At 52.6% G+C, this 25,642-nt stretch overlaps 1 protein-coding gene across 2 annotated transcripts in view; it reads right to left on the bottom strand.

Moving 5' to 3' along the window:
• The window catches only part of ASIC2 (acid sensing ion channel subunit 2), a 1,095,751-nt gene that overhangs the window by 99,726 nt on the left and 970,383 nt on the right, over positions 1-25,642 (bottom strand). For both annotated transcript variants that reach the window (XM_062216314.1, XM_062216313.1), the window contains exon 2: positions 14,355-14,505. In XM_062216314.1, the coding sequence (XP_062072298.1) occupies positions 14,355-14,505 (151 nt within the window). The remainder of the gene's footprint in view (positions 1-14,354; positions 14,506-25,642) is intronic.

Here is a 25,642-nt window from a genome sequence, read left to right as displayed (position 1 = left end):
ATAGGGAGTGTGTTTTATGTAGTGTAGGCCCTGGTTCAGAGCTCTGGAGGGTCTGAATGGGGCTGAAGAATGGGAGGATCTGCTTCTTGTGATATCCCCTAAGTCTCTGGTACAGTGATGGACATGGAGCAGAGCTTAATAAATAGTTGGGGCTGGCACTGTGGCACAGTGGGTAAAGCCACCACCTGCAGTGCCAGTATCCCATGTGGGCGCCGATTCGAGTCCCAGCTGCTCCTCTTCTGATCCAGCTCTCTGCTATGGCCTGGGAAAGCAGTATAAGATGGTCCAAGTCCTGAGTCCCCTCACCTACGTAGGAGACCAGGAAGAAGCTCCTGGCTCCTCACTTTGGATCAGTGCAGCTCTGGCCATTACAGACAATTGGAGAGTGAACCAGCAGATGGAAGACCTCTCTCTCTCTCTGCCTCTCCTTCTCTCTGTAACTCTGACTTTATTTAAAAAAATAGTTGCTGAATAAAGCAAGTAAGGGTGGTGATGGGGGGTGAGGGACAGGATGGGAGGCTGTGCCTATTGTTTCCTGCCCACTGCCTGGCTGCGAGTCACCAGTCCCCATGTCTTGGAGGTCCTGCCCTGCTGACGTGCAGGTGGGGCTATATGTGCAACATTCCCCTTCACTGGGACCCCCCCCCATGTAATTTGTGGGTCCCAGTGCAAAATGCAAATGTGGGGCCCATGGTGGAAAAAACCTGTTGTTAAACAACAGGTTGTTAATAATTTATGAAAATGAACATGATGTTCTTAAGAAACAGGAGCATTTCAAGATGGCCATGACAGCATTAAACCAGGTGTGTGGCCCTTCTGAGCACGGGGCCCTGTGTGACTGTCCTGATTTGAATCCACCCTCGTGCTGGCAGAATTGTTCAGACCTGCACATTACTCTCGTTGCCAAAGCCAGCACGGAACTCCTTCAAAGAAGGCAGGCCCCTGGTGCGGTGAAGGATTTGTTTATACGTTGCCAGCATCGGGATTCAAAGCTCCAGAGAGCGAGTGAGCGAGCAAGCATGGAAAGCTACTACATGCGTAGTGTTTGGAGCTGTTGTTAATTGAGACCATGCCGAAACCCAGACGGCTTAACATGAAAGTGCAGTTGAGAGGAGCGTGGTGCTGCAGAGTTCAGCCAGTAGCAGCTAGCTTCTCCCGGCACATCTCAGGTGTGTGGCCAGGGCAGGCGCAAGGTGTGCTCTACCTGGGGAGGCCTTTGCTGTGTGTGCAGAAAGGGTGTGGGAGCACCGTGGGGGGAGACAGGAACGATGGGCAGAACGTGATGGGGCAGGGGAGCGCCCGGCAACAAAAGCAGCTTAAACCTTTAATCTTCACGAATTACTGGAAACAGGCGGAGGAAATCAACACCGGAGAGAAGCAGGAAGAAAGGCATCTCTGAAAGCCTGGGGGATTTGCTAGGCTCCGGCAGGGGGTGTGCTGATCAGAGGGCTCTTGTTTCGGACAAAACTGACTCCCTACCTGTGGCTAGTGTGGGGGCCCTGACGGAGCGGGTAGGGGGAAGGTCAGCCCTGTAGGGGGTGTCTCATGGTGCAGAGGGGTCCTGGGCAAGATGGCTTCTGTCCGCACCCCCCCCCCCCACACACACACCATGCTCTCTGCCTGGGAAGTCTGCTTCATCACGGCTCCCCTGATCTCTGGGTTCTGACTGGGGTCAGTGACTGTCCCAGGCAGGAGCTGGGAGAGAGGGAGAAGAGGTGCAGCCCATGCTGCGGAGCCTTTCCATTCCGTTGGTGAGGTCCCTGTGGAAGATCCCACCTCAGGGGTGGGGCTGGGGGGGGTCTGTCCATATTGCTGTCTCTGGGCTCCAAGCTCGCCTCCTTCCTGCTTCCCCTGGGGGTGGTGATGGCTCTCCCGGCTCCCAGGCCAGGGTGGTTGCACCACACCGATGGCCTTGCTTACACCTTTCTAAACAGTCTTCCATGAATCTTTTTTTTTTTTTTTGACAGAGTTAGACAGTGAGAGAGAGAGAGAGAGAGAGAGAGAGAGAGAGAGAGAGAGAGGTCTTCCGTTGGTTCACTCCCCAAATGGCTGCTACGGCCGGCGCGCGGTGCCGATCTGAAGCCAGGAGCCAGGTGCTTCTACTAGTCTCCCATGCGGGTGCAGGGCCCAAGCACTTGGGCCATCCTCCACTGCCTTCCCGGGCCACAGCAGAGAGCTGGACTGGAAGAGGAGCAACTGGGACAGAACCGGCACCCCAACCGGGACTAGAACCCGGGGTGCCGGTGCTGCAGCGACGGCCGCCTTCCGTGAATCTTTATGGGCACCTCCCTGTTGGCTGGTCCCACAGGACCTCACTTGACCTCTGGGGGGACAGCAGAGTCTCCCCTGTGGCAGTGTTCATTGTGTTTGAGCTCCCTGAGGTACGGAGACCTCACTCCCTGAAGAGAGTCGTTTTCAGCCTCTGACACTGCTTGAAGACCATCTGCCTGCAGATTTTACCTCTGGCCTTAGCTCCACCTCCTTCCTACTATGCACCCTGGCAGGGATCGCCCAGGGTTAGAGCACCCGTTTCCCAGAGGAGCCAGTCACACTGAGACAGGCAGAAACGCAGGCCTCTTATGCATGGAGAGCAGACCCAGAGAACCCGGGACAGCCGGTTAAATGCCAGAGCCCCGGGGGCGGGCGGGGTGACCTCTAGCAAGTTATATGATCTCTGGGAGCCTCACATTTCTCACTTACCAGATGGTTTGAACAGAATAATGGGTCCGTTTCTGTGGGACCACGTGAGGCTTAAACGAGACAGCGCATAGTAAGCCCTGGGCTGATCGCTAGCACCTAAGCAGAACCCAGTCATTTGCAGTGTTACCACCATAATCACATGTCAGGATTTCTGACTCTCTACAGAGCCCAGCTGCGTCAGCTGCTGTTGTACACTCCTCTTGGCTCATGTGGGTCCTTCCAGCTGGCCTGGCCCTTCTTCTCGGCTTTTGTTTGGTTAGCCTCTGCCCAGTCTTGCTGTCCCCACCTCCTAGCAGCTTCCCTTCCACTGGGTGCCCCAACATCTGGTACTTACACTATTTTCCTCCTGGGTTCTAACTCTGTCTCTCCATTAAGGCAGAGGGAGAGAGGGACAGGGAGAGGGAGGAAGGGAGCAAGTTCCCAGGTGGGTGGGGAGGGGCAGGGGGAAGACTGCTCTGCAGGGGGTTCCGCCGTCCTTGCTCTCTCATCCCAGAGTTCAGGGGAAAGCTCATGAGTGTGACAAGGACAGGGGTCGGGACCAGCCACCCAGGTGAGGAGCTTGCCAAGTGCAGTCGGAGTCAACTACAGGCACCATCTTGGTCCCCAGGGATGTGCAGGGAGGCCCAAGGTCTGGGAAGAGAGGCGGGGAAGTGCATCAGGGTAGGCCTAGGTTTGACTCCGGTTTGACTCCCAGCTCCACATTGAAGACCTGTGTGGCCTCAGGCCAGTTATCCTGCTGCTCTAAAATCTTAGTTTCTTCTTTGTTCAAAGATAAGTGGTGCTGGTGTTGTGGCCTAGTGGTTAAGTTGCCTCCGGCATGCCAGCATCCCCTATGGGCGCTGCTTCGAGTCCCAGCTGCTCCACTTTGGATCCAGCTCCCTGCTAATGTGCCTGGAAAGCAGTGGAAGATGGCCCAAGAGGTTGGGCCCCACTCCTACCTAGGAGACCTGGGAGGAGCTCCAGGCTTCTGCCTGGCCCAGCCCTGGCTGTTGTGGCCATTTGGGAAGTGAACGAGCAGCTTGAAGATCTCTCTCCTCATTCCTCCACCTCTCTATAACTTTGCCTTTCAAATAGGTAAAAAAAATGTCTTAGAAACAAAAGAGGGCCGGCGCCATGGCTACTTGGTTAATCTTCCACCTGCGGCGCCAGCATCCCATATGGGTGCTGGGTTCTAGTCCCAGCTGCTCCTCTTCCAGTCCAGCTCTCTGCTGTGGTCCGGGAAGGCAGTGGAGGATGGCCCAAGTGCTTAGGCCCCTGTACCCACATGGGAGACCAGGAAGAGGCACCTGGCTCCTGGCTTTGGAATGGCGCAGCACTGGCCATAGTGGCCATTTGGGAGGTGAACCAACGGAAGGAAGACCTTTCTCTCTGCCTCTCTCTCTCACTAACTCTACCTGTCAAATAAATGGAAAAAAAAAAAAAAAAGCAAGCCAGGGCTGATCTCTAGGATTACTTTAATTTCTACATTTCTATGAGCTGAGGGCCATGCACCACATCTTACTTTAATCTGCAAAACAGATGTATTTAACAAGCAGCTATTTGGAACTCACATCAAGTCAGAGAGACTGATGGTTCTCCAGGCACAGAACACACGGGGCGCTGCCCGTCTACAGCCGGACCCTGTGTGCCTCGTCTTCCTCTGCTCCTCCCCAGGGAGGTGACTGCCCTTGGTGAGAAAACCAAACCCAGCTCGCAGTTGGGCAAGCTCATGCCTGATGGCTCACAAGTGCCATTTAGAGCTGAGCGAAGCCACAGGAGGAAGGAAAATCAACATTGTGTCCCCGCAGGAAAGGCCTGTGACTCAGGAACTGCTATCAGCCGGCCAGAGTCCGGTGAAGCCTGAGCGCTCGGGCGTCCCCTGCAGAGCCATGGAGCTCACTGATACTTTATAAAGATCCAAGACACCTTGCAGTGAGAACCCATTACACTTGTTGAGCAGAGTATCACCCAAAGCCATTCTCTCCCTCCCCTTTTCATTTTTAAGGGTCACTAAGCTCTTGGTGGGAAGAACCAGGAAGGACCAAATCAGAAGATGTGGATTCAAGTCCTAGCTCCAGTACTTCTGAGCCATGAGGATGCAGGAAAGCGACTCAGCGTCCCAGAGACCTGCTTAGTGCACTGTTAAGGGTTAACCTGTTATATGATGAGGATTAGAGGATGAAGTTCAGGGAAGCCCCTTGTACCCACCCGGTGGGATGATGTGCCCACCATGGAGAAGGATACAGTTCATGTTAGGTCTTGCTTATGCAACAGGAAGTAGGGCTACATTTAGGTTCCTGCTAAACAGAATACTTGCAAAACAGGAGCCAGTGTTATGGCACAGTGGGTTTAAGATGCCGTTTGCAACACTAGCATCCCACATGAACGCCGGCTCAAATCCTGGCTGCTCCACTTTCAATCCATCTCCCTGCTAATGCATGCATCTGGGAAGCCAGGGGAAGATAGCCCACGTGCTTGGACCCTGACACCCAAGTGGGAGACCTGGGTGGAGTTCCAAGATCCTGGCTTCAGCCTTGGCCAGCCCCAGCTGTTGTAGCCACTTGGGGAGTGAACCAGTGAATGGATGATCGATCTCGATCTCTGTCTCTCTCCCTCCATGTCACTCTGCCTCTCCAATAAATAAATAAGTAAATCTTTTTTTAAAAGACAAGATATTTGCAAAACAGATGACGGTGAAGGCACTACATGTGGAGTGGGTTTGGTTTCATACCAGGAAGATTTGTCCCACAGATTCTTTAAAGAATGAGTTCCCTGGTGCACCCAGGTTCAGAGATGAGAATTCCAGGATAAGAAGGCTGCTGAGCCTGGGTGGGTGACAGGCAGATGGGAGCCGCAGCCTTGGAAAGGTGTCAGGAAGTGCCATGTCTCCGAGATGACGGGGAAGATGGTGATGATCACGCTTCTGCTTGTGACGCGTCTGTTTACACACACAGGTGGAAGTTAGGCGAGCGGGTCACGTGGTGTGCACACGGTGAAGAGATACAGAATTCAGGGTCCTCCAGAGCAGCCCAGGAGTCACAGCAAGGTCTTGTTTCTGGAACTTTCTCCATCAGTGGATGTAAAAAGCACCGCAGCTTTCCTGCACCGGGAGGTCTGAGCACTACTCTGATGTGGAGACGACATCCCCAGGCTTCCAAACAGTGGTCCAGACAGAGCTTCTTAGACTCGACCCTGCACATGCGTCACTGGGGGGTCCTGTGGCAGAGCAGCCTCGGGCTGGTGCCCGAGACTCTGCGGGTCCAGCCAGCTTGCAGGTGGTGTCAGGCTGCCAGTCGGGACTCCTGGGTGGAAGCTAGGGCTTCTCACAGGCCCACGTGAGCCGGCCTCTGCCTGCCTCTCCAGCCCCAGGTCTCAGCTGCAGGGCCAGGAGCTCCCGCCCGCCCGGGACTGCTGCTGGCCTTTGTTGCTCATTTGTCTCCCTCTGCTTGGGACTTCAGCTCTCCACGGTGCCACATCCTCCCCTAACTCCCACTCACTACCCAGAAACCTGGCACACCTGTCTGGGACGAGGACCAAAGGCCACCTCCTTTCTAAAGCCTCCCTCGAGATAGCCTCTTCTTCCAGCTCCACCCTCCCTCCTTTGCTCTCTAGCTTTTCTAGCTGTCATAGCCCTCGAGGTCTTCTCTGACCAGGCTGCAAATGCCTGGCACACCTCAGGCTCCTGGCAAGAAAGCTGTGGGGTGAATGTGCTCCTGTCCACCCTGTACCAGGAGCACTCAGGATGCTGCTTAGAGTGGAAACTCTTTGGAAAACCTGAACTGGGCCCCACATCTGTATCACTGGAGTGCCTGGCACACTGTAGGTGCTGGGTGGAGATCAATTACAGAGGAAGATTTTTACAGCTCTGACACTGGGTCTGTTTCACATGCTTCCAAGCTGCTCTCCTCGGACGGTTGCCCGGCTGGCTGCTGGTTTTAACCAGGTCTCATATTGCCTGCGTAGCGCTTAGCTTGTGCACTGAGCAGGCTTCCCAGGTAGCTTCTGCCTGCTGAAGAGACGCCTGCCTCCAGCGGTGCTTCTGATTCATGGCATCCTCTATCCAGGGTCCATGAGCACCTGCGGAGACCAGCCCGTCATCCAGTACAGAGATCCCGCCGCGAGAGCGAGCAGGGCGCCTTGGCTAGCTCTGCATGTCCCTGCGCTCTTGACTCTTAGAATTCAGGCCAGAGCCTGCTCCTCTTGTTCTGGGGAGGTCCTTAGGACCTGGCACCATGACAAGAGTATTTCCTGGGAGCAGAGATGTTAGGGAAACCATAGCAACCATCCGCATCCACTCTTGCCATGTTCCATTTCTGATGGTGGTGAGGGGCGTTAGGAAATGTGTTACCCTTGATAGCTGCTCAGGCCTTCCAGCTATGCTCAAAATTTATGATTATTTTTAATTTTTATCAAAGCAATATATGTACATAATTTACAAAGCCAAGTGGTACTGCAAGGCTTCTAATGGAAAACATCAGTTTCCTGCTCCACCTCTGTGTGCCCCGAGAGGCCCAATCGCACAGGCAGAGGCTCACAACCACCTGAGCTGCTGCTTCCAGGGTCTGCTCTCGTATTTCCATGCACACCCACTGCTCGATGGGTCTTTCTTGGTTCGAGGACATTTTAGATATCGTCTCCTGAATTCCTTCCCTGGAAGATGAGGATGCAGGCTTAAGCGGGAAGTCTGCCACGTTCCCTGCAGGTGAGGGTGGATGGTGCTTTGAGATCAGCACCCTGCTTCCACGTAACCACGGCTCTGGTCTGCATCCCTGCCTTGTCACTTAGAACGTGCTTGGTATCTTCCTGGTGAAACTGCTGTGGCTATACTGCTTCACCTGGCCGGCTTGTTTGGCCTGCCAGGGCCCTGTCACCAGCAATCCAGGGCCACAGGACGCCTCTCGGGACAGTGGCCAGGGCCACTGGGGCCAGGCCTGCAGGAGTCACCGTCTTCCGGCTCCAGTCTGATGGCGGCTCTCTGGGCCCCTGCTTGGCTGTCACCCTGGTTCTCCTCTTCTTCCTCCTCTAGGAATTCTTAGGCCAGAGCCCCCCATGTCAGAATCTCATAAATCGTCTTTCTTGATTGACTTTCTCGTCTTTTAGCTTCCTGAAAAAGTTTACCTGGAGACACATTGTTTTTTGGAAGCAAATTCTACCCTTCCACATCACTTGTAGCTCGCTGGGATGGAATTGTCTTAGGAAAGGAAGACAGACAGTTGTAGGTACCGTGCCATTCCCTGTGGCTCGGACCACACCTGTTGGGAAATCCTGGGCCATCTAGATTCTGGATTCCAGGTATGTGATTTGTTTCCTCTCTCTGGAAACTTTTATTATTATTATTATTATTTTAGTTATTTACTTGAAAGGTAGTTACAGAGAGAAAGCAAGCTTGATCTTCTATCTGCTAGTTCACTCCTCAAATGGCTGCAATGACCCGGGCTGGGCTAAGCTGGAGCTGGGAGCCAGGAACCACATCCTGGTCTCCCATGTAGAGGGCAGTGCATCCCTTGCCACTCTCCCGGGTGCATCTGCAGGGAGCTGGATCAGAAGCAGAGTACATGGATGAGGGCCAGTGCTCCAACATTGGACAAAACACAGCCAGTGGCTTCACCCTCTACACCCGATGCCAGCCCCACCCTCGGGAAACACTCAAGATCCCCCCTTCATGTCAGTCAGCCCGATTCTTGCAGGGCTGTGTCTTGGTCTGGATATATTTTTTTTTTTTGATGCATGCAATCATATTTTTAAGTTCTGATTTTTTCTTTTTCTCTGAACGTTCCCTTTTTAATAGTATCTTCTGCTTGTGTGTATGGATGCTGTATCATCTCTTATCTCTCTTGAGAATTTTAATTAAAACATTTTGATGTTTCCTTATGCTTCTGCATTTATTTTCTTATTAAACACTTGCATAATGCCTAATATCATCAAGACACTTTTCTAAGCACATCATAAATATTAACTCATTTCAATCCACCAACCAACAACCCTATAGCATAGACAATATTATTATTCCCACTTTAGCGGGGATGAAACCAATGCCCAGAGAGGTTGAGTAAGTAACCCAAGGTCACACAGCGGCTAGGTGGTGTAGCTGAGATATGAGCCCAGGCAGTGTGGCTCTATAGCCTGTGCTGTGGCCATCATCTCGATTTTCTCCAAGCTGCTTTGTTGTCTGGTTTTGGTTCCTTTCCTGTTGGTGGCTTCCCTGAAGTAGCTGGCTCTGGCTGCTTAGCCCTTCCTTGTGTGGGCGGGGCTTAGTGAGGGACTCACTCTACAGCACCCTCACCAGGCCATTTAGTTTGAGGTCTGCTGTCATCTGGGGGTCTTCCCCCTTGGGCTTTTCTGTTTCCCCAGAAGGGGAGCCCCTGTACCTGTGCGAGGGTGGGTAGGGTGGGGGAGCCTGGCCGAGAGTCTCAGCCTCAGCCAGCAGCACCCCACGCCAACTCCCCAGTTTCTGTACATTGTGCTGTCCATGCCCTCTGTGGGGCCTGTTCTGCCCAGGTCCACCGCCTGCCTGGTCTCTTTGTGCTGGGGTGGGGAGAGATGCTTGTCTGGTTGCCTCGGGCCAGGGAATGACATCTGGGGTCCTGAACAGCTCCTGTCCCGACTGGTAAAGGAATCCTCCTCGTTTTAGCTCCACCTCTCAGTCCGGCTACAGCAGGAGCTGAAGCCTCCGATTTCTCGTCTTCTCTGGCCTTCTAAGGTAGGGGCCACTTGGCTCCCGCAGGGCAGGCTCTTATTTCTCAGCCTATTTTGCCGAGTCAGTCACCGCTCATCCACTTGGTCTCTGTCAACATTTGTTGACAACTACAGACTTTGTCCCAGAAGGTTTGTATGTATAACAAAGAAAGGAGAAAAACCCTCCTTGGCTGCTATAGAGGTGGGGCCTGCGGTGGGGCTCTCCCACCCACACATCTGCTCGGTGCAGTGCCCCGGGTTCGATCAGAGGCCGAGACCCTCGGCTCTGGCGCTCCACAGACCTCCCGCAAGCTCCCTCCACTGCCTCCGCAAAAGGGAGGCGGTGCTTAGAGTTGGACAGACACAGCTCCTGAACAGCCACCTCCTATCCAGCGGTGTTCAAACTGGGCTCCCTGCAGACTGAGCGCTTCTCGGGGACGCGCTGGGGTGGCCCCCGAGAACAAAGGAGAAGGCAAACTGGTGTCCCCTCTTCTAGCTGCACCGGAGCTCTGCTTCAATCTGCCTGGTGTGCAAAGACGGCGCTCAAGCTTTCATTCCACGTGTGATCCCGCTCTCAAAGGAGAACAGAGCAGAGGACGGCAAAGGATGCCGGCACAGACCTGCCATGGGGCCGCCCGCGCGCTGCCCCCACCTCTTTTCTTCCGCCATCACTGGGGCAGTGCTTTCACAATCCCGCTCTGAACTTTAAAGGAATTTAGTGGCGGGAGCGTTGCTTTGGATTCTGATCCTGGTTTTGCCCTGACTCAGTGTCTTCTCTAGGTGTGCGTCCTTGGGGGCTCACTCAACCTCTCTGGGCCCCGCGCCTTCCTCTTCCTATGGTGCTGACCACGGCTGGTGAGCGCAGGACTGCTCGTTAGTGTTAGTTTCTCCCTCACCTGGGCTCCTGCAGTCTGCACGAGTCCAGCAGTTTTTGGTTCTCTAAACACGTATGTATTGCTCCAGCATATCAGTCCAAGAGTCCTGAGCTCTTGGGCCCTATGTTTCAGTGGAAGGGGACAGGCAATAGAACTTAAGTAAATCCCGCGGTATGTATGAAGGGAACATGTCATGGGGACAAGGCAAAGTTGAGCAGATGAAGGGGAGAGGACTAAGGCAGGGTCTAATTTTAGATAGGGCCGTCAGGGTTGGGCTCACTGAGAAGGAGCCATCTGAGCGAAGGCTGGACACAGGGAAGCCAACAGCCATGCAGATGTCGGAGCAGAGAGAGTGCGGGGCAGAGGGAAGCTCGATCGTGACTCCCTGAAGTCAGACTGCTCTCGGAGCAGTCAGGAGGCAGAAGCGGGTGGGCCGCTTGCATTCCATAAGGAATGCCTGGGTGTGAGTCCCAGCTCCTTCTCGTTTCCACACACCCTGGGAGGCAGCAGAGGATGGCTCAAGTGTTTGAGTCCCTGCCACTCCAGTGCAAGACTTGGATTGTGTTTCTGGCTCCCAACTTTGGCCTGGCCAACACTGGCTGATGCAGGCACCTGGGGACTGAACCACCGGACAGGAGATCTCTCTCATCTGTCCATCTCTGTCTTGGCCTTTTAAATAAAATGAAAAGTAAGTAAGTTTAAAAAACAGTAAAGGAAGCCAGTGTGGCCAGAGGCAGGTTAACAAGGTGGGGTAGCGTGAGGCCCCAGAGACCGGGGGGATAACAGGGCCAGGGCTTTGTCCCTTTGGTAACATTGGCTTTAAAAACAATCCTCCCTTAGAAAATGTCGAATGTTACATTCATGCTCCTTTAACACTGGAATTTGGGGAAATCAAGGCTGATTATATTTCATAGAAGGTGTGTTTTGCATTGGAGTGAATGAGGGATGAAAGGAGGTGAGAAAGGGAGGGCCCTACTTGTGGTCTTACTAGCATTTAAACCTGTCCACTTAGAGCTAGAGTTCCTTAGAGAGCTCCCTGTACACTGATCCAGTTTTCCTAAGATGCAACCCCCTTGCCACACACAAACATGCTAGTTCCCCCAGCACAGCCATTCACAGGACTAGCCGCTCCACAGAGGCCCCTTGGGACTCCTTCCCTGTGCTATTCACCCAGGGTCTGCCCATGAACCCACTCCTCTGCTCACTGCTGATGGGCCCAGGGCTGGGCATGTGACTAAGCTGGAGCCAATGATCTCCTCCTTTGTTTTTCTTTTTCTGGATCAGTGAGATAGTTACAAAAGTCCCTTGCTGGTGGTAGATCAGTAAGCTATACAACTGGGGATCTACAGGAAACCATGTGTGAAAATCATGTGTGTGTGCACATGTGTGTGTATTCACATGTGTGCATGTATGTGTATGTGCCTGCACGTGCTTGTGTGTGTAGAGGCTGCATCTAGTGAGAATGAAAGGGTCCCGGAGAGGAGAGGTGAGGGGTCCCAGGGCACAGCAGCCCTTGGCTCCTGTTGTGTCTGGCCCCACGGCCTCCCCCTCCCGCTGGCTGGCTGCGTGAGCTTGCCTTGATTCTGAGGGCAATGCAATTCCTTTTATGCCTAAGCTTGTTTGATTCAGGCCTCTCTTATGTGCAACCTAGATAACCTGCTGCCTATTTCTTTTATCTTTGAAGTTACTCAGAGGTTTCTACACAGACTTTCATTTTTAACAACCTCCCACCTGTCTTCAATTTAATTTCCTTTAGAAAACCCTGGCCGTGAAACCTGCACGTCTATAGTCTAGGTCAGCTTTTCCAAAAGTCTATTTTGTAAGCTCCTCTATGAAAAAGGTTGCTATGGCCTGAGGCATTTGGGAAGTGAATGTTGTGTGTGCTAATCCTATCGTGGAGGTTCCTGACGTAGCGCAATAAAGCACTCCCGTGACAAACACTCGTGTTGCATGTTGTCTAGCCACGGTTCCTGGACCCTTTTCATCCATGGTACATGTGGCATCCGAGACTCCTGATGTGCTTGGAGCCTGTTTTGGGTCAACACATGCATGAGCTCTGCTCCTTTAAAATGGCATACGGTATGGCCAGAGTTGTTGGTCCAACAGGGTCCCCTGGTGTGGGGTATGCCAGCACACATTTCTGTGCTAGCGTACCCCACAGAATGGGGGCATTTTTGATCATTTTTGTAGAGTCATTGTCTACTGTCTAAGCCTGAGTCCCTGGAGCTGGGTCCCTCCAAAGGAGCTGCCTTTTGCTAAGGGGTCTTGCAAACCATTGCTACCTCTCCTAAGGGAATTACGCCCAGGGCAGTGGTTCCTGCCTGGCTTTCTTAGGTTTCTGAGAGGTGGGGGTGTCCACAAAGCAAGGCAGGAAGGCACCCGAGGCTCTGCTCTGAGCAGAACAGGGCTGCAGGGGTGGGGTCTCTGCACCTGCTCTGCCTCTGGGGATGCCCACCTCTCCTCCACTGCCAGGGTTGTGGTCAGCGTTCCCCTGAGTACAGTTTGCAGAGTGTCCTGTTGGACCGGGTGGCTCTCATCTGTTTGGTCCTTGTCCATTTCATAGAGGAGCACACGGAGGCACCTTCCCTTGCTCTCAGTCACGTCACTAGGAAGAGCTGGGTTTGGTCTTAGGTCTGTCTGACCTCAGCACACCACTCTCTCTCCCCCTCAATGCTGCCTGTCTCTAAGCTGCCTCTCCCGCCTCAGCCACATTTCAGTTTGTTTCTCGCCACCATCACTCATGTACCTCCCAGCATGGCCCGGGCTCTAAGGGGGGGGGGGGGATTTCCAGGAAGAGGGTGGTGTCCATGGTGCCAGGTGGCTTGGTGAGCCAGGCCTGCCTGTGCCCACAGTCCTAGGGTGACTTCACACCCGAGCGTCCCTCATCTGCCAGAGCCCACCTCTTGCCCTTCAGCGGCTGTGCTGGCTCCCCCCTTCTCCCCGCAGCCTGGGAGGCGAGTGGCTTTGAGGGGACTCCAAGCACCAGCCGATTGCTCAGTGACATCTCAGCCTGCAGATGGGGAACTGACGGGGTGGCCTCAGGGAAGTTGCCTAACCTCAGCCTCCCTTCCTAGCAGACAGGAACAAGGCACTCTGCCTGCCACTCAAGGTAGTGAGGACGGGAATGCCAGGGATGAGGGCCGGATGGCCCCAGAGGAATCTGGGAGGTGAGCACAAAGGCTGAAACCCAAGAAGCCAAGAGAGCCATGTGGGGCTGTGCCCTGGTGCACCTGCTGCCCTCTGGCGCACAGCTGCTAGCCCCTGTGGCCACCTAGCTTTATGTGAACAGGAGTGAAAGGATAGGAAAATCTTAAGTTTTTGGCAGCTACAAGGGCTAGCGGTTAACACTGGATGGCATAGACATGTCCATCATTCCAGAATATCTGACCAGACGCACTGGCCAGTTTCTTCTCTACCCCATTTCATCTGCCCCTACACCTGCTCCTGCTTCAAACCCCTCCTCCTTCCCCAGCTACCCAACCTCACAGGAAATGGTTTAAGCAAATGATGCTGGTGGGGACAGCTCAAGCTGGCAGGGTGAGACTGCCAGGATTCACCTGAATCTCCTTACTTTGGTGCAAAGCCTGAAACAGTGTACACGAGTTTGCTGCATAAGCAATGAACACAAGAACTCAGCTTCAGTATCTGCATGTGTGGGTCCCCGCCACCCCATGCCCCGGGCTCACACAGGCAGGCACCAGGTCTCCAAGTTCTAGGCCTTTGGTTTTCCAATGGTTCACAGCCCATTGGGCAGGAGCCTGCTTTCTTTCTGCTTTCCCCATTTGGACCTGCTGGTTGGGTTGGGATAACCAGGCTGGGAGAGGAAGATGCTGGTGCCTCCTATCCCCTTCTCCTGAAACCAGGCCACTCACCTGCTCCAGCAGCCCTACTTCAAATCTTCTCCAGGCCTTCCCTTACCCTCATGCCCTCCCTCTCTGGTACTCCCATCATCTCGCCCTCTCCAGGGGCAACACAGCCCGTGCCAGGGGCTCCATTATCATTGGCCACCGTGTCACCCACCCTTTGCCCGAGAGCAGCTGGTCAGACACCTGAGCCGAAAGTCTCGGTGTCGGTGCTGCTCCCCGTCCAACTCCTCCCAGCGCCCTGTCGCTGCGTACTGCTCACCTGTCTCTCCCCAGATGGGCAGGTACTCGTCCTGCTGGATGTCCAGCATGATCTCCAGCCCGTTGCCTGTTCCCCCCTTGACCGTGGTGAGCAGCGGCTTGCCATCCTCGCCTGAGTTAAACATGTAACACTTCCCATATTTTGTAAACACCTGAAGGAGAGAAGAGAGAGAGAGAAGCACATGGTGACTTCAGGCTGGGCTCCAGAGACTGGCAAGACCCCAGAAATGCCAGAGTGGACCAGAGTCCCCACAACCCATCACAACCGACCTTTCTTGGGGACCAGAAATTTCTCACTCTGGCTGATGCCCCAACGTTAGCCAAGTGGGATCAAAGAACACATCTGGACATCATTTGGGATTTGTGGAATGGGATCTGGTCTCCTCTCCCTCTGCAGGCTCGCCCTGGGATATCCTGTCCACTTCTACGCACTAACCATCATCTCCAATCCACACCTCCAGCCCGAGCTCTCACCTAGCCTCCAGATACCAGATCTCTGTGTCTGACAAACACCCTTCAGGTGTCTCACAGGTCCCCGATGCTCAGCAGGTGCCAGAAGGACACACCTCCTCACTCAGCTTCCCCACCCCTGGCCATTCTCTTACATTCCTGCCTTGGGGAGCAGTACTGCCACTGGCTGAGGGCTCAGAGTCAGCATCCTCTCCCCCTCTACTTCTAGCCAGCCAGCGAGACTGTCCACACTCCCCATGTGTCTTGAACAGAGCTTTTCTCCTTATATACTGCTGTAATTAGGAGCCAAGTGCTTCTTGCCTGGGCCTCTCTGGTTTCCTAGCTGGACTCCCGGATTTCAGACAACCTTCTCCAGTCTGTCCTCTAAGCTGTCGTCGCTGTTTCTGAGTGCAAACCTGACCATGTTAATCTTGTACTGGAAATCTGCCAGAGCTCCCCAATCCCTTTATGCTAAAATCCAGACCGTCCACGCTCAGCCTCTGTAACGCACCCCACCAGTGCCTCCTACCTTCCACAGTACTGCCTTCCACCCAAGTCCACAGGCATCCAACAGAAGGTACACGCACAAGCCCAGGCACTGTGTCTGCTTGCTCACGGAGGGTTCTATCCCTAGTGGCTAGCATGCACCTGGCATAGGAGGTGCCCCACACATATGTGTTGACTGAATGAATGAGTAGGTGGAGCCAGAACAAAGCCCTGGCAGCACCCTGGGCTACATCCTGATGACTGACATACGATTGTCTTCTGCTTGCTGCTTCTGCTGCCTTCTCTCTGCCTGGGCAACCTCTAGCTGTTCTCCCAGGCTGGGCTGACACATGTCATCTTCAGGAAGCCTCCCTGAGACACTGGGCCAAGCTGGGCCACTGTCCCTCCTCACCGTTCTCCCTGCTCCTTCACCATGCTTCCACTGCACGTGGCCGTTGATAACCAATCCTGCCTCCCTCCTGAATTTGACTCTGCTTCTCATTTCGGAATCCCAGCACAAGGAGCACATTGCTGGCACACTGTAGGGACTTGATGAGAGCATGACTACGAAGATGGAGAGTGACCGTGTGCGAAAAGACCAGACAAGGAACAGAACTTTGTCCAAATTTTGAGGGTGCCACTTACTAGTTACATGTCTTTGGGTGAATGGCATAAACCCTCCAAGCTTCAATGATCTATAAAATGGGGATCTAATAGCCTTTGCCTTTGTTACCTTTCGAGGTTACTGAGAGGCTCAACTGAGATAATATGCACAAAAGTACTTGGAAAATTATAAAATCTTTCTACAAATGCTATGGGTTTTTGTGATTTTATAACTGGCTTGGAACCTCAGGCTGAAGCCAAGATGTATCTGGCGAAACTGGCTGGCAGGGAGCCAGGCCTACTGCACTGGCCTCCAGCAGCCACTGAGACTGTGGCCCAGGCCACCTCCGTGACCATGCTATATTGCACTGGCCCATCCCACAGCAGTGAGGCCATGGGGAGGCCTGCTGGCTTCCAGTGCTCCAGTGCAGAGACAGGTAAACAGCAGGAAAGAGCATCAGCAGCTGCAGATCTCAATGGCTGCGAGAAGCGAGGGAGAGGGACCCCACCTCGTGCCAGACACTGTGCTAGACACTCATCCATGTTATCTGGTTTAACCCTTGCAACTGTGACACAGGTGGTATTTCTTTTCCCACTGTACTGTGAGATCCAGGGCCCAGACAGGTGACATAACTTGCCCAAGATCACACAGCCAGTGAGTAGAGAAGTTGAGATTCAAATCCATGTCTGTCTGATTTTACCGAGTGTGTGTGTGTGTGTGTGTGTGTCCTGGGAGAGACATCAGGGGCTTTGTCACTGGGACATGTCCAGGACATAGGATGCCCCTGTCTTGCTTTTACCATCAGCCAATCAATATTCATATGTACATGCTCCTACTATGTGCAAGGATTATGCGGACTGTAAAGAAGTATAAGACCTACTAGCTGCCTTCAGGACTTGTAGGAAGGGCTAGCAAAACACCAGATTCTACCCTTTGCTATACAAAATAGCATTGAATCCCTGGCCAGCTGCCCCACTGCAGAACAGCCTGGCCTTACTCTCTGCTTTCCCACTGGGAAGAACACTGGAAGTACCACAAAGTTCATAGCAAATGAAGTTTTTAAAATAACTGGGTTTTATCATCATGACTGCATATTGCAATTGAACTTTACTGCTCATAAACTTGTCCCCTGGAGAGATGCTCTTAGGGACCACTGAAACGAACAGATAAGAGCATTTCATAGTTAGCACAGCCGTGGAGTGAACACACCTGGAGTGACTGTTGGGGGGCTCCAATACGGCTTTTCTCTGTGGATATTCTAAATATCCTGTCTCCAAAACTGCTTATCCCATTAATTCCCCTATCTGTATGAAGACATTTGTAAGGAAAAGTAAATTTCAGCTTAGCTTCAGAGTCTTCCAAGTTCCAACTCCCTTGGTGTCCCTTGCCCCACCACTTGGTCCTTGGATTTAGCATATTGTGCTGGAGGTAGACCGCGAGGTCTATTTCTGGAGTCAGCTCTGCCACAAACACACCGAGGATGTGGGTAAAGGCACTACCCCTCCCTGAGGCCAGAGGACGATGACAAAGTATAAGAACCCAAGGGGGGTCTGACAGGTCACCTTGTTCACCCCGACTTTGCAGACAAGGAAACCGAGACCTGAGAGAGAAGTGATTTTGCAAGGTCACACAGCAAGGACATGTCCAGCAGGGACACTGACCTGATTAATACGGGCCGTCCCCAGTTTCCCCACTCATAGATGGAGGATCTAGGGGATAGCCGAGGTCTTCCCCACCTGCAAATTTCATCACTAACAGAGCGTCTGCCCTATGTAGCAGGTGAAGAACTGAAGCCTCCCGAGTTGTCATCTTTCCCTGTGGAGGAGGGGCAGACAGGGAGCCAACAGGGACACACACACACACACACACATGCTCCATGGCCTCTGGAAGCTGAACACTCATCCCTGGGTCAGTCTGCTTTTCCCCACCCTTCCCACTGGGCAGGTTGACAAATATACCAGGTGTGAGCTGACCCAGGTTAGGGTTGGTCAGGGCCGGGGAGCCGACGGGTGACTTTAGCTAAGTGATGCTTTGTGATGGCCAAGTTCTCGATTGAGCCAGGGCCACCAGGATGAGCCCTAAAATCCCGTGGTGGCTTCCTGGTGTATTTAGGAGAAAGCCTCCGGTCCTCAGGCCGTTGGCCTTTCTCCCTCATCCACATGCCTCAGTGGGCCTCTGCTGTTCCTGGGATATGCAGCGAGCTTCTCCACACAGAGCCTTTCCACAGGCCACCGCTTCTGCCTGGCCAGCTCCTACAAAGCCACTTCCTCCCAGGAGCCAGGCTTGATCACCCCAGCCCCCCACTCCCAGCCTCCTCCCATATCGGGGCTTCGTGTATTACAACCTCACACTCCCTGTAGTTTTCCTTTCCAGCACATCAGGGTGTATGGATAACTAGGAGCAGGCATTTGGTGTAAGGGTTAAGCCCTGACTTGGGATGTCTGCAGCCCGTATCAGAGTGCCTGAGTTCAAGTCCTGCCTCTGCTCCGGAGTCCAGCTTCCCACTAATGCACACCCTGGGAAGCAGCAGTGACGGCTCAAGTACTTGGGTCCCTTCCACTCATGTTGCAGACCTGGAATGAGTTCTTGGCTCCTGGCTTTTTTTTTTTTTCTTTTCTTGACTGGCAGAGTTAGTGAGAGAGGGAGACAGAGAGAAAAGTCTTCCTTTTCCGTTGGTTCACCCCTCAAATGGCCAATCCAGAGCCAGGAGCTTCCTCCTGGTCTTCCATGTGGGTGCAGGGCCCAAGCACTTGGGCCATCCTCCACTGCCTTCCCAGGCCACAGTAGAGAGCTGGACTGGGAGAGGAGCAACCGGGACTAGAACCCGGGGTGCTGGTGCCACAGGTGGAAGATTAGCCAAGTGATCCTCGGCACCGGCCAGCTCCTGGCTTTGACCTGGCCCAGTTCAGCTATTGTGGGCATTTGAGTGGGGGGTGGTGGTGGTGAACCAGTAGATGGGAGACCTCTTTCAAAAAAAAAGTATGTAACTTGATGGTTATTTATGTGATTATTTTTGGAACATGTCTCTTTCCACTAGAGGTCAGGGACTATGTGTCTTTTCTTGAATGAGTCAATGAGTGAACAGATTCCTAGATGCTACTGCCTTGTGTCCCCCTACTCACCTCTGGGAGGCGTCCATCCGCATTGGCTGGTCTCGCCTAGTTCTAGCCAGACTTCATGCAAACACCTTGTTCCTCTCTTTCCCTCTCTTTCTCTGCTTCTCACTTAAGTGCATGTAAGCATTTCTGCTTGCTTTTCCATGAGAGGATTAGAGAAAATAATCCTTTGACGAACAGACGGCAGGGGGCAGTCTACCTGTGTGGGTGCTGGGGAAGGGGCTCAGAGATGGCCAAGGGTCCACGGGCTGCATTGCTGGCTGCTGGCCGGGGCTGCTGAGCCTGCTGCTCCTGCCCAGCCTTGCTCCGAGGATTATTTTCCTCGCTGCTCAACATCAAAGGCTGAAGAGCTATTTACACACAGAGCAATTTTGCCACAGACGTGTGACAAGATGCAGCTCTCCTTCCCCTTCTCGGGGCATAATGATGTGTAAGTGGAGCGCACGCTTCGAATTTACGCCTTATTGCCCCCAGCCAGAAAATACAATTTATTTAAGTCCAGACTGTCAGGCCGAGCTGGCTGCTGCCCGCTGCTGCTCCAGACGTGCCATTCTCCCAGGCGTTTCCCTGCCTTCCTGGGAGAGCTGACAGCTCCATTGTGGATGGCAGGGATGGGTATGCTGGCTTCCCAAGAATTTAGAATTGTACTCATTGGGCTTGCAAGCATTAAGCAAAAGGCACAGATTTCAAACACAGATTTCCAAGAGTGAGGGGGTGGTTTCTGAAATGGGTCCCACAGGGCAGGCACTGGGTGCAGTGGTTAAGTTGCTGCGTAGGACACCCACGTCCCACACTGGAGTGCTGGGTTTGAGCCCTGGTTCCGGCCTTGATTTCAGCCTCTTGCTAATGTGTACCCTGGGAGGCAGTGGCGTTGGGTTAAGTAGCTTGGCTCCCTACCACCCATGTGGAGACCTGGATTGAGTTCTTTGCTCTTGGCTTTGGCCTGGCCCAGCCTTGGCTACTGGTGCCATATGGGGAGTGAATCAGCGGATGAGAGCTGTCTAACTGGAAGCATCTATCAGTGTCTCTTCCTTCCAAAAATGTTTTAAATAAAAAAAAAGGGGAGCCAGTGTTGTGGCATAGCCGATAAAGCTACCACCAGCAGTGCTGGGATCCCATATGGGTGCTGGTTCCAGTCCCAGCTGCTCTACTTCCAATCCAGCTCTCTGCTGTGGCATGGGAAAGCAGTGGAAGATGGCCCAAGTTGTTGGGCCCCTGCACCCACATGGGAGACCAGGAAGAAGCACCTGGCTCCTGGCTTCGGATCGGCACAGCTCCGACCATTGCAGCCATTTGGGGAGTGAACCAGAGGATGGAAGACCTTTCTGTCTCTCCCTCTGTCTATAACTCTACCTCTCAAATAAAATAAATAAAATCTTAAAAAAAAAAGGAAGGAACAATGGGCTTTAGAGCTGGATGGGAAGGGACCCAGGCAGCTCCTGGCTCCTGAATTCTGTAACCCTGAATACATGTAGCAGTTTCAGAGTACTCTCTGAAAACCAGGCCAAATGATCTTGCCACGTGGTTTAGGGCCTAAAGGAGAGGGTGAAAGTGGATTTGTTGGGAAGATTACCTAATATGCATGTTTACTGTTTATGAATCTATATGGGGATCTGTGTTTTTTCTTTTTTTTGACAGGCAGAGTGGACAGTGAGAGAGAGAGACAGAGAGAAAGGTCTTCCTTTGCCGTTGGTTCACCCTCCAATGGCCGCCGCGGCCGCCGCGCTGCGACTGGCGTGCTGCGGCCGGCGTACCGTGCTGATCCAAAGCCAGAAGCCAGGTGCTTCTCCTGGTCTCCCTTGCGGGTGCAGGGCCCAAGCACTTGGGCCATCCTCCACTGCACTTCCAGGCCACAGCAGAGAGCTGGCCTGGAAGCGGGGCAACCGGGACAGAATCCGGCACCCCGACCGGGACTAGAACCTGGTGTGCCAGCGCCGCTAAGCGAAGGATTAGCCTGTTGAGCCTCGGCGCCGGCCTGAGGGATCCGTGTTTTCCCTGCTATGCTCACACAACACCAAGCTCGTTGTAAACAAACTAGGGAGAATGAAGAGAGCCAGCTGCCATGCACTGCCGATTCCCTAATAATGTTAAGTCTACTGCTGGAAGCCCCGGGCAGCCGACGAGATTACCAGGGGGCCACAGACTTCTGGAGGAGACGCACTTCGAAAATCAACACTTGAATTCCAGCAAGCGAATAGTAACAGTCCCTGGTACAGAGGACACCACCTCTCTCAGGCTGGCACAAAGTTAGAGGAACACGGAAATTGGAGTGAGCAGCCGGTGTCATGGTGCTCCTGGTGACTCTAAATGTAGCTCTGAGATCACAGCCCAGCTTTGGTGCCCTCCCCCAGCAGCCTCCAGTGCCATCACTTCCTATCGGCCATCTCTAAAGTTTCTGCAGTCCTATGAGATTGGTGATATCATCACCATTTTACAGATAAGGAAACTGAGGCCCAGGAGGTTGAGCTAGGTCACGGCTGGTGAAGTGGAGAGGCCAGGGTAAAATTTATCCTCACCTAATTCCAAAGCCTGTGCTCTGTGCTCCCTGCTCTCTGATCCTTGTAGCTATGCTTCAGACTCTTTCCTCCTCCCAGCAGACAGGTGAGACCAGTGTTTGCTGACATGAAGGGGGTTTGGGAGTAGGTTCAGCTCAGAGTCAGAGGGAACCTGGAAAAATGCCAGGCACCAAAAACCTTCCTATTCAAACTTCTCAGGGAGTCTAGAGTTCAGAGAGGTGAGGTGGCTTGCCTCGAGTCGCACAGCTTGTTTGGAAGAAGTCTGGCTGTGGTGTGGTGGCTAAAGCCTTCTGTTTGCTCATACCAGGGGCTGCAGGTGAAGGCTGGGACCCTTAGACTGGGGCATTGTACCCAGGAGTAAGAGTGAGACCGGTAATTGCTGCCATCCTCGGGCCAGCATGGGGTTTGCTGTGACCTGTGGGTGCACCTGCCTTACAGGTCAAGGAATGTAAAGTAGACTTCTTGCTGGGAGAAGTTAAGAACGACCGATACCCACAGAGACACAGTTTTTTTTGGCCCAATTAGAAGTGCAAACAACGCTCCTACACCGTGTACCCACTTAAGAAAATAAATTATGTATAAGTCCCTGCAGGAACTGTAGATACATCCACTTACTCGCACACGACGGCCTGCAAGCTTCAAACCTTCCAACCCATTTATTAATCCTGACCTTTAGGGCTTCTCCTAGGCAATGAGTTTCTCGTCTCTTCTGGCTTATTACACTTGAAGGAAATGAAATTGCACTGCTCTGAAGCGCCTCTAAAACTCAAGACTTTTTCTTTCCCTGAGTCGATTCAGCTTTCCTCTCAATGAGCTCCTGAAATTTCTCATTAGACTGTTTTCAAAATAACATGCCAGCCATTTAACTGTGCTTGTGTTGTTTTTCCCTCTTTCAAGCACATTTCACACAACTGGAAAGTGGGAGAGTGCGTCAGGTGCGTTACCAGACTTCCAGCAAAGAGAACACATCCGCCTTGCTTGTCTGATGTCGCAATTAAGATGCTCGGGAAAGACTACAGCCAAGGGAGTAAGAGCAAGGAGGCTGCCTAGAAGATTCACTCTTTGAAGGCAAGGAATGTTCCTAAGAAAAGCCCGCTGGCCAACCATCTGCTCCTACAACAGGAGTTCCTGAGCCTCTGTTATGTTTCAAGAGAGCTGCATGAGAGCTGGAGATTAACCAGGAGATTAAAAAGGTGATTCCTACCAGTGCCCATGAAAGCACCATCATGGGGTGGGTGGTGTTCTTGGGAAGGAAGGACACAGGAGAATGCAACCCCTCTGTTCAGGTACCCCTTCCCCGCCATCTTTTTCACAGCATCTTGGCAGAGGCTGCTTTTCCTGGGAGGAACAAGAAGTACAGCTGTTGAGCATTCATATGAGTGGATGGAGCGCCTGAAATAATCTATCTCCTAAGGGTCACCCAGCCCTTTGATGCAGGAGTTACCCTTCCAACCTGTGGATGAGCAAACTGAGGCTGTGAGGCTAAATACCTTGCCCCAAGTCCTCCAGCTGGAGAGCAGTCTGCCTGATGTTTCCCTTTACATGTGGGCATGGTTAGGGCCCTGCCTTAGTTGAGTCTACAATCCTGGTAATGGGACTCTTCACCCACTCCATGTCCCAGAGCCCAGCTGCTGGGATGTGACATTTTCTGGGCTGGTTTTACTAAGAGGCAGAGGCCCTCTTGCCCCCTGCCTCTAAGCCTGAAGCACAGCCATGGTCTCTTCTCCTGGGTGACTGTCCAGAGACCATCAGCCCATGCAGGAAGACATGAGTGAGCACCCTGTAGAAAACAGGGCACCAGGAGACTGCAGATCTATTAGTTGGCACAGAGGGGGACCACAGGGGATACTGGATTCTCCTTGGATCCAAGCCCTTCTGTGAGCGAATGTTCTCTTAGTGGAAGAGGCATGAGATCAGAGGGGCAATTTCAAGGCGTTCCAGTTATATGCCTGAAAAGGTGTTCAAAACAGCAGCCTCTGCCCGTGAACCACTCCCAACAGCTCCCACGGCAATCCCAGCTGGATCTGACTTGAGATGATGAAGAGGAGACATGGGGCACCAACAAGCAGCCCCTTACACTGGACTCCAGCATGGTTAGGTCAGGGGGTAGCAGGCATCTGAGCTGATAAGATTTCAAACAGGATGCAATCATGGGGGCTGGTCCTCTGAAGTCCCCATTGTCTGTCTCCTGCAGACAGCAGAGACCGTGCTGTTTTCATCTCTGGATTCCCAGGGCCTGGCCAAGCCCCTGGCACGTATTAAGCACTTAATGGGAGGTTTGAGTGAAAGAAGAAAATCAGGGAATTGGGAGCCAGTCCAGCTGTCCCTGCTACTGATTTGGGGAAGTCATTTCATCTGTTTGCATCTTGATCCCTTGTCTTGGAAATGCTGGTAGAAGTGCCTTCCAATAGTTGTTGTAAAGATCAAAAGAGCTGTGGAGGGTCTTGAGCCCCCAACCCAGATGGTGAGCACTTCTCTTTGTGGTTTGGGTCATGCCTAAGTTCCCCAGGAGCCAGAGAGGAAAACAGTTGCTATTGGGTTGTGAAAATTGGGTCTAAGGTCTTGTTCCATCTGTGGCTCACTCCTTCATTCACTTAGTGAGCATTTATGAAGCACCTCGTGTATCTGAGGCGCTGCACCAGCCTTGGGGGTACAGGGATGACTGTATCCTTTAGGAACGGCTCAAGGGAGGTGAGGGCAGGGTGCAGACACTGCAGCAGTGCACAGTGCCTGGTGCGCACCTGGGGAAATATTGCAGAATTTCCCCTAGAGATAGTGGTGATGCCGGTGGTATTCAGCAGGCTGGGACAGATCCCCTAAATGGGTTTCTGGTCTTAGCAAAGCCATGTTAATGCTCTTAGGAAGACCAGTGATGACAACTCCTGCTTCCAGCTTCTTGCAGAGCCCTGCATATCCACACATCATTCACTCTTTCTCCTACTTCTGGAACCTGACACCCTCAGTGGGTTGACAACCACAGGCTCTGCTAAGGGACAGGCAGAATGGGCAGAAGACGACAGACTGTGGAGGGAGATAGCCTGACTGTGTGCCAGGCACTGTGCACCATAAGTAATGGAGCTTAGCTCTCAGATGGTGGATAATTATTAAGGCAGAGATGCAGTGATTGACAGAGACTGGCATTTGATTCTCTCCAAGGAATCCTCCCCATGTCCAGCTCTCCCATCTGCCTGCTGCTCACAGGTCACCAAGCCAAACCTAGATACACTGGGCCAAGACAACTGAATGGAAAGAGCGCCTTTCTAGGGAGCAAGGCTCACTGTGATAAGCACCTTCCAAGCTGCAGGGAGCATATCGAGGTGGGGTTCCACAGTGAAGGAGAAGGAGTGGCCATAAGCCACCCCCAGTCCATTACCATGTCCAGATTTCTGGCCCTCTCCCCTGCCTGCCTCCCTGCTTTGATCCTATGGCCATGATTCCCACTGTCCAGCCCTGCTCTAATCTGTAGGCAAAGCAGACAGAAGGCAGGAACTGCTCAAGATACGGCAGCAGACACGCTGGGGATGTGGCCCCAAGGCCTGACACATGCACAGGGCACGTCTTAGCCTGCGTTCTGATTACCCATGAGATACTGGATTCCAAGTGCCTTGGAGAGGATATTCACTTAATAAAATCAGCTAATATTATTATTACTAATAGGGATTCTGCACCTGAGCTCTGAATTCGGAGCTCTGGTAGGATGTAATTTCCAGGGTTCATGGTTCCCATTACAAGTTGTTTTTTTTTTTTTTCTTAAGATTCAATTTTTTAATTTACAAATTCATGAAGCATAATGTGATGTTTTGATACATGTATACATTGTGGAATAATCAAATCAGGCTAATTAACATATCCATCACCTCATGTACTTATCATTTCTTTGTGGTTGAGAACATTTAAAATCAATGCTTTCAGCAAATTTGAAATATGTAGTGCATTATTATTAACGACAGTCATCATACTTTGGAATGGATCACTACCCAGATTCCTCCTAACTGAAGCTCTGTATCCATTTACCAGTGTCTCCCCTTTCCATGTCCACATGCCCAGCCCAGCCTCTGCAACCAACATTATAAATGGCCAACAAACATACGAAAAGTGCTCAATACTACCAGGCATC

The sequence above is a fragment of the Lepus europaeus genome, chromosome 18 (assembly GCF_033115175.1).
Source record: "Lepus europaeus isolate LE1 chromosome 18, mLepTim1.pri, whole genome shotgun sequence".
Lineage (NCBI taxonomy): Eukaryota > Metazoa > Chordata > Mammalia > Lagomorpha > Leporidae > Lepus > Lepus europaeus.
Note: the sequence above shows the minus strand (reverse complement) of the source record. Positions and strands in the feature narration are given on the sequence as shown.